The sequence below is a fragment of the Oreochromis aureus genome, linkage group 5 (genome assembly GCF_013358895.1).
Source record: "Oreochromis aureus strain Israel breed Guangdong linkage group 5, ZZ_aureus, whole genome shotgun sequence".
NCBI lineage: Eukaryota > Metazoa > Chordata > Actinopteri > Cichliformes > Cichlidae > Oreochromis > Oreochromis aureus.
Window position 1 is genome coordinate 3,213,297 of NC_052946.1, and position 14,960 is coordinate 3,228,256.

General features: G+C 40.0%; 1 protein-coding gene across 2 annotated transcripts; it reads right to left on the minus strand.

Moving 5' to 3' along the window:
• Nucleotides 1-8,832: 8,832 nt before the first annotated feature.
• ube2v1 (ubiquitin-conjugating enzyme E2 variant 1) lies at nucleotides 8,833-14,640 on the minus strand. Of its 2 annotated transcripts, none has more exons than XM_031749251.2 (4): nucleotides 14,567-14,640; nucleotides 13,680-13,828; nucleotides 11,551-11,676; nucleotides 8,833-10,321 (listed from the first exon to the last, which is right to left on the minus strand). In XM_031749251.2, exons 1-4 carry the CDS (start codon nucleotides 14,583-14,585, stop codon nucleotides 10,175-10,177), a joined length of 441 nt encoding a protein of 146 aa, XP_031605111.1. In that variant the 5' UTR covers nucleotides 14,586-14,640; the 3' UTR covers nucleotides 8,833-10,174. The 2 variants fall into 2 exon arrangements, with proteins under 2 accessions (XP_031605111.1, XP_031605112.1); XM_031749252.2 differs by lacking the exon at nucleotides 14,567-14,640 and adding an exon at nucleotides 14,270-14,297.
• Between the last annotated feature and the right edge of the window lie 320 nt (nucleotides 14,641-14,960).

Sequence of the window (14,960 nt, forward strand, 5' to 3'; positions counted from 1 at the left end):
CAGGAAAGGGCAGAGCAGGCTGTACCTGCTGCGGAGACTCAGGTCGTTTGGAGTGGAGGGCCCACTCCTGAAGACCTTCTATGACTTTGTGGTGGCCTCAGCCATCTTTTATGGTGTGGTCTGCTGGGGCGGCAACATCTCCGCCGGGGACAGGAAGAGACTGAACAGGCTGATCCGGAGGGCCAGCTCTGTTCTAGGATGCCCTCTGGACCCAGTGGAGGTGGTGAGTGACAGGAGAATGGTGGCTAAGCTGTCATCACTGCTGGACAACATCTCCCACCCCATGCATGAGACTGTGACAGCACTGAGCAGCTCCTTCAGTGGGAGACTGCGGCACCCACGGTGTGGGACGGAGAGATTTCACAGGTCTTTCCTCCCCACTGCTGTCAGACTCCACAATAAAGACTTTAACTGATCAAACACACACATCCACACATGTGCAATAACACTAATGTGCAATAATCTTTTCTGGCATCGTTGTATTTTTACTCAGTTGTATATAGCATTTGTATTCTATTTTTATCTTATTGTATATTTTATTTTATTTTATTCTATTCTGTACAGTTGTGTACAGTATTTATTCTTATTGTATTCTAATTTTTGCTTCATAACTTTTGCACTGTCCACTTCCTGCTGTGACAAAACAAATTTCCCACGTGTGGGACTAATAAAGGTTATCTTATCTTATCTTATCTTATCTTTTATTGTCATGACTGTATTTGAAGCTATTTTTATTTTTATATGATACCTGATATATATGGAATATGGCTGAAGTAAACTGAAGTCTAAAATACTTAGTCATTTGTTTAATAGTAACTTAACATTATATAATTGACATATAAAACTATGAATTGTAATTTTAAATGGTTTAAAAGCATTTAGAATAGCATATGTAGGCAAGTATATTTCTCCTTTTTCTATCAAGAAGCAAAGACAGGAAAAAAAAGAAACAGGGCAGGGTTCGGTGGTTGAATCATCCGTCCCCACCAATACCAAAACCAAATCTACGCCCTTGCTTTCAAACAAAGGTCTCCAGTCCTTAGATGAAATATAATAACTATAAAAACCATGTCACCTGCTCACTGATGTTGTCTCTCTTTGTTTTTTTTCTGTCTCTCTCCCTTTCTCCTTGATCTCCTATCTGTTATCGTTTGTTTTTGTCTGAGCTCCAGAGCTTTCATTCATCATTCGTCCATTTATTCATCGTTGAACTGCCTAGTTAGTGAAGCCCTGGCTCTTGACTGTACCTTCGGACCTGACATTGTCTTCCCCACTCTGCTGTACAGGTCTTCCCTGGATTTCCCTCCTTGTAGTGTGGTGAGCCTGCCTGTTTGAGGGGGTGTTTTCTACAGAGAGTTTTGGATGTGTGCCTCAAAACATCAAAACACAACTCAAGAAAAGGAAAAGACACAGTGTGTTAAAGTGTGAGCTTAATAGATCTTTTTAAACGGTTCCCTTTTTTCACCTGCACTTAGCCTTTGTGCAAAGCTAAGTGATCCACATCCTGACTTCATCTCTGAACTTGCATGAGACTGGTATTGATCTTGTTACTGAGTCACTTCATTCTGCTTTTAAGAAATGCTTCTGACACGATTCAATTACTAAATGTTCTGTACTCTAAAAACCCAACAGCTCATGTGTTCTTAGGTCAAATTCTGATTGATTGGCAAGTGTGACAGTGGGGTTCACCAGATTTGAAAAAAGCACAAAACTCACCCCAATAAAAGACCAAGTAACAAAATATGCAAAGACAGTGGCTACAGTGGACACTTTCATTGTTTTGAACACTTTGCATCTGTCAACAGATCCTCTGGATGGGCTGTCTGTAGCTTCCTGCAGTGTGCCAACAGAGAACCATGTCAGTCTATAACAGTATGCCAGGGGGCATACTGGACTGGCCTTTATAACACATTACACTACACACATTAGCAAGATGCTTCAATTCAGTGTGCATAAGACAGACATTTCAAAGATAGAACTTAATAATACCAAATCTATCTGCATACAGATGGAGTGAAGCTGTTGCCCATTTAGAGAAGGTCATTCTGTACAAGAGCATTGTCTTGGCATGTGGAGAATATAAGTAGAATGTGTCTGTACTCATCTACAGTAATAAATGATCGCACACAGTGAAATGAGCCAGTTCACCATCACATAGGCCCTGCCTTGGTGTCCTTGGTACCTGGTACTGACAGAGAGTGTGGTGTCTAAATGAATCAGTGCCCTCTCAATAATGCTGCATATTTCTGCATAGTTCTGCCAATTCTGTTAAATACACAATCAACTGATGGTGTCATTAGTGGTGACATTGTTACTACAAGTGTCATTTGTGGCCTGGAGAGTACTTACACTAAATGGCTCTTCCTTAAATAGCCCTTCAGCATTGGTCAGTTCAATTCCACTGTGAGACAGAGAATTACCCACCGCATGCTCTCAAATGGAATCTCTTGATTGATAAAACACACCAGGAACCATTTAGGCTAATGCCTTTGCATTAAAGGAACTCTTGCCCTATAAGTGTGGAATTAAGGTTAAATCACCACATCTACATCACAAGAGAAGGTGCAAGCACTCGATGTTTGTCTTAATTGAGAGGCTCGTAGTTAAAAGTGTGTGCATGTTTTAGCATTGGGGGTGGGTTGGAGTGAAACATGGTGCCTGCTCTTTGTTTGACAAGATTCAGTGTATGGGCTCACTAGGTGGGGTTTTCTCACCCTCACACACCCTTTGTCTTCCGGCCATCTGCTAGGGTTTCATAATGACGGGAAGGGTGAGTATGTGAGGAGGGGAGGTGAAGGGGTTACTGTGCTGGACTAGGGGAGGGTAAGTGTGTGGGGGAGTACATTCCGTCACCTTACAATCATCCACTCTGAGCCGAGCTGAGCCAAGTAAGGCCAGGCGACGGGAGGCTGTAGGTGCTTTATCACACTGAGAGAGAAAAATTTACAGCTTCCGTGACCCCCACTCAGATGACTCCCCATTTCTCACGTACTCACTGTACTTTATTGCTTTTTTCAGAATGGAAGGTTATTAGGGAAAGTTATTAATGACAGCACTGCTCAGCACATTTTCAAGTGAATACATTTTAAACACTACACAAAACCAGAAATCCTCATTGTTTTCCATAGCAGACGTTTTTCTTTCTTTTTTTCTGAGCATTAAAAAAATGCAATGCAATTAAAATGTATAATAAATTTCAAAATAATGCAAAACAAACTTTAATGATTTTAAAAGGGAAAAGTTGAGCATGTTACTGGTTTCTCTGTCAGATCCACCTGTTGCTCATTCAAAACATCTAGACCAGGGGTCTCAAACTTGCAGCCCACGTCACCCCTACTTGCGACCCGTATATTGACGTGAAGAAATATAATGCAATTTGGCCTGGAAGTTACTGTTTTTTGTTGGGGAGGGTTTGTTTGTTGTTGAGTGTAATGTTAAAATAAGTTCTTTAAAAAGCAAAACGTTATTTAATATGAAGGCAATATGAGCAGAGAGTACAAACGTGGAGGGATTGGCTGTGTTAAACATTAATGTGCACGTTTATGTCTGCATTTTGATTTTGTTAAATATGAACAAAATGATAGCAGAAGTGCTGACGCATGTCTGGAGTGAAAGACAGTACAATGTGTTTATTTGGCAGTTCAATGAATGGCTTCAGTTAGTTAAAATGAGAAAAAAATTGCATTCACATTTGCTGTTTTTTCCTGTTATACAATATTTGACATTTAAAAAAACAAAAACAAACAAACAAAACTGAGCGCGAGAGCCCTCGGTGCGCCTGCTCGCTGCTGAAGTCAAAGTAAACTTTATTGGCATCTCCGCTACATACAGTCCAGCATATAGAGAGACGAGACGACGAGGCTCCAGTTACAGCAGTGCAAGTAAACAAACAATAAATATAAGAAGAGTAAGACAATAAATATACACTTTAGGACTCGGGGTAAAGGGATCAATAACAATTTAAATGTATATTTTATAGTTTGATGATTTAAAGTCTCACACACAACCCGTCGAAAGGGGAGGGGGGCTGCTTTCAGATAGAGCACATTTCATTCATAATGTTGTAAATCCAAGCCCATTATGTATTCATGATTTGAATCCTGGGTTGGGTGAAATCCCAGAAATAAACCCTAGACAAAGCGAATCTGTGAACCAAGGTGTAGGTCTATTAGGTTATGTTGTGGTGATTCTCGGGTTGGGGGCTGGGTGTTCATACTGGAGTGCAAAATTAAAACCAATGGAAGATGGACAAGAAAGGTTCAAAGTCATCAGGTGCTCAGTTTAGAAAAAAGAGAAGAGAAGAGGAGGAGAAACGAGCAAAAGCAGATGTGTCATTGGATAACGACAGGTCATGTATCCTGAAACAATCAGAATCATAATCAGAATACTTTATTAATCCCTAAGGAAATAATGTGGGTTACAGTTGCTCCAAGAAGAAAATGGTAAAACTAGTAACAGTAACAGACTAAACTCCAAATAATACATTATGTTACAGATTTTGAATATCAAGAAAATTGACAAGAATATTCCAGAGCGTGTGTAAAAAGGTTGTAACTATTGCAGTGTTCACAGTGTGTTAGATGGAGGAGTTGTACAGTGAGATGGCCACGGGCAGGAATGATTTCCTGTGTCGATCAGTGGTGCGCCAGAGGGAGTGTCCACCCAGGGCGCCAAACAGGCTAGGACCGCCACTGATGCAGACAGACACTTTTGCAAGACCATAAATTAGGCTTGACTCATACTGTTCACAGCAAACGTGATCAATTGAATAGAGAAACAATTACCAAACATAACTTCCCCAAAGTTTGATACAAGTCTACAAAATGAAATAAAGAACATTCCAGCAGCAAATACATATTGGTTACATTTGCTATTCCTTGGATTGTGACTGTAAATGGATTTTACTCTTGTGAACAAATATCAAGAATTGAGAGTTTGAATAAATGGCCAAGGAAAAAGAATTCATTTCCTATGGAGACCTCTTAATTTGAATATGGAAACCATGTGCTTATTAATTTATTTTTTTTTAAATGCAAATCAAACTGAGCAAACATCTGTCTAATTTAGGTAATTAGCCTGCTCAACACGAAGGAAAAACTCCTATTTAACAATAAGAAACGTCAGGCAGAACCAGACTCAGGGAGGGGCGGCCATCTGCTGCAATCAGTCGGGTTGAGGTGAGGAATATTTTTAATTTGAAGTTAACACATGACATGTTTATTAATGTCACGTTGTATCTTGACATTTGCAAAATCATTTAACATTGTTTGTTATACACTATGTTGCCAAAGGTATTCAGTCACCCCCCAAACCATTAAATTTGGGTGTTTCAATCACTTCCACAGGTGTATAAAATCAAGCACCTAGGCATGCGGAGTACTTCTACATATATTTGGGAATGAATCATTATAAATATTCAGATTTTCTACCATAACATTTTGTTGCAGATTGGAGATGGTCCTGGGCTTGGTTGATTTGAAAGCTCCTTATTCTGGTATTTATTGCATGTAGGGTGTTTTACATGTTTTAGTCAGTAATTTTTTTATCCATATTAGAATGAAAATGATCCGGCTGATCACATTAGAGTGACTGAGAGATTCTCAGCACACACTGACCAAGCTGACATTACAGCCGATAGAGGGGTTGAATTTTGAAGCCTCATTCACTGTGGATTGAATGAGGGTTAATATATAAGATCACTTACAAATGCGTGTACTACGACAGTGAGGTTATTTAATTACATATAGCACTGCATTTAGTTGATTGCTTCTCCTTGAAAGCTCTTTCTATAGCACATTAGGGAATGACTGGCACCCAGCTGTATCACCCACTGTGACTCATTCACCAGTGTTTTCCCCCACAGACTCAGGTCACGTGTCACCCTTTGTCCTGTTTCCTAGAGAAGTGGCAATGAAACAACAGCTGCTAAGCGAGAATAATGTGTCTGGTTCCTCTCAGAAAAGCATCTTGCTGTTTAGCACAGAACGACTGACAACAAGCACTCAGTGTCGACCCACACCAGCGTAAAGCTTAGGCATTATTTTTACAACTAATGCCCCTCCAAATATGGCAGATGATCCTGTAATATGTAGGCACGAATAAAACAGTGGAATAACTGCTGTCTGCACTGTTCAGCTGATAAACAGGCAAAACATCAACGCGTTGTAGTTTGCTGAGACTTTCACATTATATCATATGCCTGTGAAAGTTAAGGTATTAAGTTACAGTGTGTAAAATATCACAGGTAGATGCCAGTAGATTACAGATTACAGTCAACTGAGATCTGTTTTCTTACTCATCCCAATTCTAGTGCATGGCCCTAGCTCCGCCTGCCGCTGTAGGACGAACAACTCTGGGTTTGATTCATCTGTAGTGAGTGTAGGATGAAACTATGTTAAAATTTCTTTGAATTGGATCTAAAATTGCTCGACTGGAACACTTAGTGAATAAACGATCATACAATACATACAACATGAGAATCTAATCAACAAATTGTGATATTTTTAGACACTCCAACCTAGCATTAGCTGACATAATGTGATTTTATTACCAGCTATTGTTGTTATTTAACCCACTCATTGTCAGATGTCTCGAGACAGGAGGGTCCCGTGTTTAATCTGCTAATATGAAATGACAATATCAGGAATAAATAAGCAGGCTTACGCAAGTTTTCATGTGTTAAGAGCCCTGACTTCAGACAAGGCTTGTGGTGAAGAGGAAGAGGACGTTTTATCCAGATGCTGGTTGCATTGCTGCTTTCCTTCATGTTTTTGCTTTTAGCTTCTTTTTTTTTGCTTTTTTTTTTTAATTTAAAATTTAAATTTAAATAACCACTAAAAATGACAGATTGTACCATTAAGGATTTTGTGCATTTTCCATTTTCTGAGGAAGAAAATGTTAAATCAATGTCTCTAGCCCTTTTAATTTACAATAAGAAGTGTGAAGCAGTGGGAGTGAGAATCAGCACATCCAAATCTGAGGCCATGGTCCTCAGCCGGAAAAAGGGGGAGTGCACACTCCAGGTCAGAGACGAGTTCCTACCCCAAGTAGAGATTGGTGCTGCAGCTGCAGTGATGCGGACGCTGTACTGGTCCATCATGATGAAGAGAGAGCTGAGTGTAAAAGCAAAGCTCTCAATTTACTTGTTGATCTACGTTCTTACCCTCACCTATGGTCACAAGCTGTGGGTAGTGATCGAAAGAACCAGATCACGGATACAAGCAGCGGAAATGAGATTCCTCTGAAGGATGGCTGGCCTCTCCCTTAGAGATAGGGTGATAAGTTCAGCCATCCAGGAGGGGCTCAGAGTAAAGCCGCTGATCCTCCACATCGAGTATCTGACAAGGATGCCTCCTGGGTGAGGTGTTCCGGGCATGTCCCACCGGCAGGAGGCTACAAGGCAGACCCAGGACACGCTGGAGAGATTATATCTATCGGAATATGTATTGGTGTTCCCCCAGACAAGCTGGAAGAGGTGGCTGGGGAGAGGGAGATCTGGGTTTCTCTGCTTAGGCTGCCACCCCCGTGACCCGGCCCTGGATAAGCAGAAGAAGATGAATCGATGGATGGATGGTATAAACAGCATACGGTGTGTGTAAGGGATAGAAATCAGCCAATGTACATTATGAAATACTGGGTTACATCTTGTTGAATTCAGCTGTATAAGTGTACAAAGAGCACTAAAGCTCAGAGCAGCAGCACATGTCAGCTGATCAGAGCACAACAAAAATCTGCTGGTGCTCACAACAGAAATTATTTAGCCCCTATAATCAATGTTATGGTTTCCCAACCTGCCAAATCTCACTTGAGTAAAGAAAGTGCTTCAGTACTTCAACTTTTACCAGAGAATTTTGCAGAAGTATTTCTTTAAGTTTCCGTACTTCTACTTAAGTAAAGTACATCTATACCTTTGCCACCTCTGGTGTACAGTATTTCTGTTTGGAGGCATCATGACATTGTAGTATGATTAAAAAAATGTTTTTCTAAATTAGATAATTAAATTAAATGTAACTAAGTCTGCTGGTCAACATGGACAAAGTATAGACAGACTGTGACAGAAAGCACTTGGTAACAGTGAAATGAAAAAACTCAATTTTAACAGGAAGAAACACAGTGGAAGAAAGTCATAGATTAATGACTAAAGATTAAATGTAGAGTGGTGTCTAAGCGCCTAGTGACTGAAAGAGGTGCTTTCAAAACCTTCCAAAATGCTTACCTGGTAAGCCAGAAAATGGAAAAGCTTCTAATGTGTTAAATGTTGCAAAATATTTTATCCTTCACCCAGCAATTGGCAAATCTACCTAAACCTAACCAAACACCAATAAACCAAGTGACTGAATAATAGTCCCAATCTGTAATTTTTTGACATTTTATATTTGTTCACCACACGCCAGTATTCATAATATACACAAACTGGAGGATGTGCCACCCCTCATGTATTTAAAAAAATACTCAAAAAAGAAAAGAAATATGCTGAGGAGGAGAGTGGATTATTTGAGCTGAGTGCTTCTTTTAACATACCTATGGGGATTTTTTCTCCTATAAAAATATGGTCATACTCAAAATAACTGAGAAAATTTCAGACAGACCAAAGACACCATTTGAAGAACCATGTTTTAAAGCTTAAGTACACAGTGCAAATGTTCAGGTGAACAAAAATAATTCCTCTTTATTTGCTCATTTCATCAGGATGAGTAGTATGAATCTGATCAATTTTTAGCCGTCTGTGACTTTTTGAACAACATTATCAAAATAGTGAATCATTATTTTCAATTCACCATTTACCATTTTTTTTCTTCAGAAACTTCCATTTGGACAATGATGACACAAACCTGTGGAAAAGTAATAATGTTTAATTCAAATAAAACCATGCAACAGGTCACCATAACCCTGATTAGATTCAACCCCTGTTATAAAATAAACATCCAAAGTACATTGTGTTCAGTGGGTGATCACTGAATGAGAGCAGACAACTCCATGGAATGTACACAGGTCAGCCCAGAAACTGAACAACCCAAAATGGGAGGGAAAAAACAAAACAACAACAACAATCACAGCTGCTCCTGTTCCACAGTACAGTGACGATCCCGAAAAAGTGCCGAGCACAGAAAGCACAAGGACCCGAAGCACCCCACCCACAGCGTCGACCCCCCGCCCCACCCTTCCTTTCCCTCATCCCACCAGCTGCTAATAATTAATTACCATCACAAAGCGCTATGGCACACAGAAGACAAGCCTGAGAACACGAGTGATGAGCCAGCAGTGCCCTGCTGATAGATACGAATGTCGGATATACACTTGTTTAAGGAAGGCCCCTCAAATTCACATCATCGGGATATCGCAGAAGCAAAGGGTAGATTTTTATTTCTATTTCAGGGAAATCTTTCAAGTATTGAGGTATCCCAAAAATGAAGAGCTCTGTTGTACCTGGGGTTACAGAAGTGGTTTGTTTTTTTTCATTCAATCCATTATAGACATTTTGAACATGATTTGCTGCTGTTGCTGCTCTTCTCTTCCAACATTTACTCAATGCACTGACACTGACAGTGTGTTAAATCACAGTGAACAGCAGCAAGACATGCTCACTGTTGTTGTACTCTTTTGTTTTGTCACAGCATCACAGCTGTAAAGTCATTAGTGGATTAAATTTCTCTAATCTTGACACTGGAATGACAAGCAACCAACAGTAAGAAGGAACCTTGAAAATATTCCTGGGAACTAAAGTACTTTGGATGGAAAAATGGCTCAAGATACCCATACAACAGGGACTAACTGTCACCACATGTGAAAAGCCCAGAAAACACACATAATTGGTACACAAGTCATTTGTCATTTTACAATCTGGATGTAGAACACAAAGATCATAAAAAATAACATTATAGTAAGATGTACAGTATTCTTGTTTTGTAATGTCTGGTCTGCACTGTGAACCTCAAAGAATGATTGGGCCAGGGTCAGGAATCAGGGTTCACCCGCACATCCCTCTCTCCGTCCAATGGAAGGCTCCGGAAGGAGTAAGTGGGAGCAGAGAGTCTTGTGTAGTATGTATGCGTGTGTGCGTGCGTGTGTGTGTGTGTGTGTGTGTGTGTGTGTGTGTGTGTGTGTGTGTGTGTGTGTGTGTGTGTGTGTGTGTATGTATGTATGTGACAGGGAGTAATGAATAGCAGCAGAAACTTCAGTTGTTGTACACCTGACCCTCAGGTGGTTGGGAGAGCCTGTTGTTTTCTTTCATCATCATGTGCTGTCTGAGCTCCTGCAGCACTGTCCGGATGTTGTAGGAATTCTTCCACCGGGACAGTGATGACACAGCCTTTAGGTCCACCTGAAGGGAAATGAGCAGAAGGATGGTGGAGGTGTTTTTTATTAAGTAACCAATGACCCCTGGTTCAGTCTACATAGAAAAGACAATTATAAACAGAAACTGGTGTCACGACCGAATGCTTGACCCCATGTAGTGTTTCAGAGTGGACAATGGATGTCGCATCTTCCCTAGACTCTGTCTCCCTCTTCCCTCCTCGATGTAATTAGTACCAAAATCTCGTAACTCCCATTTGAAAGCTTTTGAGTCTAAGAACTTTCCTTCCAGAAACCCTGCGTACACACTGAGCAGATGCCACTGTTTGCTCCAGTTGGCCTCCGCTAAGCTATTGCTGGTTATAGACAAACATGTAGTCTGTTACGTGTCAGGTCCAAATCTCCGTTTCAGACTGAGGATTCATCAAGCCTCCATCTGCAACAAGTTCATTTATAAACATTCATATTTTTTCCCCCATCAGAATTTTTTTTTTTTTTTTTTTTTTTTTTTTTATAAATACCATGATGTAATTTACTAAGATGCCATAGCAACAGATGCAGCCACCCTTTCCACCCTCTCCATATCAACTTCTGTTATAAGTATGGACTTCAAATTATATTCTAGTTTTTAATTTGTAAAAGGGCACGTAAAACTAGAGTTATGATAAAAAAAAAAAATATATATATATATATATATATAGATATAGATATAGATATAGTTGCAAATAACTTTGTTGTTTGCAAAACGTGTGCACAGGTTTTTAAAATTTACTATTTACATTTGCATTTCAAGTTATGAAAATGATTCGTTAAACATGTTTGTGGTTGTTAGAGTAAAAAATGAAACTTTTGTCTACTCGGATTTTATGTTTTTTGTCTGATTTTAGATCAATTGTGTCAATGCAGTATGTCAAAATGAAAAAATAACTGTAAATTCAGACATGAGAGGTCGTGCTGAAGAGAATGATACCAAACAAGGCAAGGTGAACAGTTTTAAAGGTGAAATATAGAGGTAAAATCAAAAGAACTCAAAAACTGCCAATTATACCCTGGACCGCAGAGGGTCCAGTCAAATGAGATACAAATGCAAGTTTTCCAACTTTTTTTCCTCTTGAAATTCCTTGAGTGCCATCTGCAGACTATTTGTTGGTTAATTATGTTTTTACTGCACAAGTCATTTACAGTCCAGAATCATACCAAGAAAAACGTGTGAGTGAATATTATAACTCGGTCAAGAATATCTGCAGGGATACTTACCAGACCGTTTGAGCTGTTCACACCAGTTAGGTTTATCTTGTTCACAAAGCGGACATGAGGAGGATGCTCAGGGTATTTGGATCCACAGTCTATTTTCAGACTGTAGATCCTGCCTTCATAGACAGTCTGCAATGAAAAGAACGAAAGACTGGTTAGCTCAAAGAATTAAAGTCTAACAAACTCTGATAAGCTCTACTGTCACCAGTTCTCTGGAATTAACAACTGCTGACATTAGAGCCCATTTAACGTTTTATTCTCTTTCTGAACCTTGAGACTACCATGAAAAGAAAAAAAGACATACTGCATGCTTTACAAAGCCTGATAAAAGAATTCAGCTCAGAAAATAAACATTTATATTAAATCTGTCACTACAAAGCTTTAGTGAGCACGTGCTGATAAAGGTCCAGAGACATAGATGAAATCGAATAAGGTTCAACTCTGACAGCAGCTCTTTTTAAAATGTATTTTTGTTTACATTGTCTGTAAGCCATCAGCAGTAGAGATGCAATCGCTGAAAAGAAAAACTTGGCACACAGGAGTCACACTCTACCAACATTTGAATATGCTGCCATAAACAGTGCTGGAAAAAATACAAGCTAACTAGTTCAGACTTCTCTTTATTGTCAACCACACACAGAAGTGATGCATCATCACACCTCTCTGGAGGGCAAACTAAAGCATGGAGATGCAACCAAAGGCAGCACAAGCCCCTAAAACAAATGCTCATAACAAAAAAATTGCATATTCCAACTTTCCTGAGGCTCAGTTACTCAGACTCACTGGGTAACTACTGTTTCAGAAATGACTATATGTGGACAAGCAGCTAGAGTGCTAATTCAGCAGCTACAGCTAGCAAACTTGTCTCGCAAACTGCACTCACAGACACACATTTCTGCTAATTAGTGCCATTTAGTAAAATCACATAAAATACTGGAATATCACTCACCAAAACTGAAGCATGGACTTCTTCTATTATTTGTCAGACAATTTCTTTAAAATGCTGTAGAAGGCAACAACAACACAAAGTCGAGAGGTTGGACTAGAAGAGGTGAATTACTAGACCACGATTAGCTCCAGCTCCCTGTGTCAGGACATCAGTCAATCAAAGCAACCACCTCTAATCCATACAGTGGTCAACACTGCTTTTTGAAGCAGGCTATAAACAAGTATGCTGTAAAGATGGCCATTTTAACATGTGAATGTAAGGAGAGTAACACTTTTTTAGGCAGCTCCACATTCGCCTCTTTTTTTGGACCAAACTCATGATGTTTATAAAGCACACCTGTCCACAGAATCAATGACTTCCATTCCACCACTATCATGGACAACACCGAAGAGCTATTAAAGGATGTCAGAGGTAAGATTATAGAGCTGCACGAGGTTGGACTGGGGAAAAAGACCTTCAAAGGTAAGACGCTTTTCAACATCTAAATAATTGAGAGAAGGCTTGGGAGAAAGTGCTGTAGTCAGTTGAAACCAAAATAGAGCTCTCTGGCATCAACTCAACCCACTGTGTTTGGAATAAGTGAAATGCTGAGTATGCTCCAATTGGAAAAATCAATGTTTCCTTCCTTGGCTGTATGTCAAAGTCTCCCTGGGCAACATTGAACATTACCGAACTTCAAATTGTCCCCAATGCATCCACTGGAGTGAGAGTGAGTGTGTGATAGTTAGAAATAAGAGCTACGGGAATGTCTGTGTGAATATGTCTTCTAATTTAAAAAAAAAAAGGGGGGGGGGGGCTCCACACAGAAACACAGCACTGTAAAGCTGCATGTATGGCTTACGACTTGTTAAGGTTTTCAAAGTTGGCTTGTCTAATATTTGACTTTTTCCTGCCTCAACTTCATGCACATTACATCTTGTTGAATGAATAATCTTCCTGCTGACACAAGGGTGTGACAAACACAGCTTCAACAAATCCCATCGACTCATGAAGTCTCAGCTTCTGAGCAGCACAGCCACATGGTCAAACAGAATCTTTACCGTGTTGTTTGCATTTTATTGTCTTGTGATGTTTAAAAGGAACCCCCTTTTAGTCAGCTTCCAAGGCAGAAAGCCCAGTGGCCGACTGAAGAAGATCGGTATTACATACTGAAGTGTTAGAGCAGGTGCTTGACGTGGCTCACCTTGGCAGGGCCAATGATCATGCCATTCCAGTGAGTTAGCATCATGTCGTCATCATCTGCAAGGCCCCAGCTCACTGTACCGTCTCCACCTCCCTTCTGACCTTCCTCCAGTTCCTCCAGCAGCCGAAAGCTGCGGGGAACTTTGACGCCTTTACAAACACAGACACACGAAAGACAATTAGGTGACTTCTGTGCCATGACACGACGCAGGATAACCCACTGATTTCATTTAGAAAGGAAAAAAAATCAATGATACTGCTTAGCTTAGTTTCAATCAATCTGGTCAAATTTATCAACATAACCAGAATGAAGGAGAAACAAAAATAGATTAAAGTAAGGAACACAACTACACTGATCTGAATAAAATTAAATGTAATCAAATACAGAAGCTCGACGCGTTGAGTAAACAGAGACAATTGCTTCGTTTTGTTTGTAACGCTGTTTTCAAGAGCTTCTTCCGGAATGTCTCCGGTGACTGAGCTCACAGCTAGCGCTGAGCAAAATACTCATCTAGCTACACATCCAGCTAGCTACGGCCGTCACCTCAACTATTACCACAAAAACGTCATAGTAGACCCTATAAATGCCACCTGTGATGTTCATTGTTTTCACTAGAGATACCCCTCACGATTACAAAACGACATAGTGTGGGTGTTGCAGGCGGCTGAGTAACACTCAGGGACCGTGGGCCAGATTAGCGAGTTCTTTAGCTAACTAACAAGCGTTAGTAACAGCATTTTCTTGCCACCAGAGTCCAGTTACAAACAAAACATCACTACAGCGATACGCTTAGGAACCGTTCATCTACTCTGGTGCTAAATGGGAAGTTGGACATTTTCGCTCTAATTGCAAATCACGACAATATAGCACGTAAACTGTCGGTTTACCTTGTCCGGCGACTGCCATCTTTGTCACTGCTTTACGGAAGCGCGTACGTATGATGTTAACTATCGCTTGCGCATGCCCGCCCGAAAAAAAATTGAAATGTATTATTATCATTATTATTATTATTATTATTATTATTAGTAGTAGTAGTAGTAGTAGTAGTATTATTATTGTTGTTGTTGTTATTTTACTCCTTACCTTAAAAAACATCGACATAAACTAGCGGTAGCTTTCTAACACTGCATCTTTAATAACTTGGTCACGACAAATATTTTTTAAGAACTAATCGACACTTTGATTTATGAGAATGAAGGCCAGAACACGAGCTGAACTCACATTTGATTTGTCTTGGAACAATATAAATAATATTGGTACAATACAGGAATAGCTCACGCC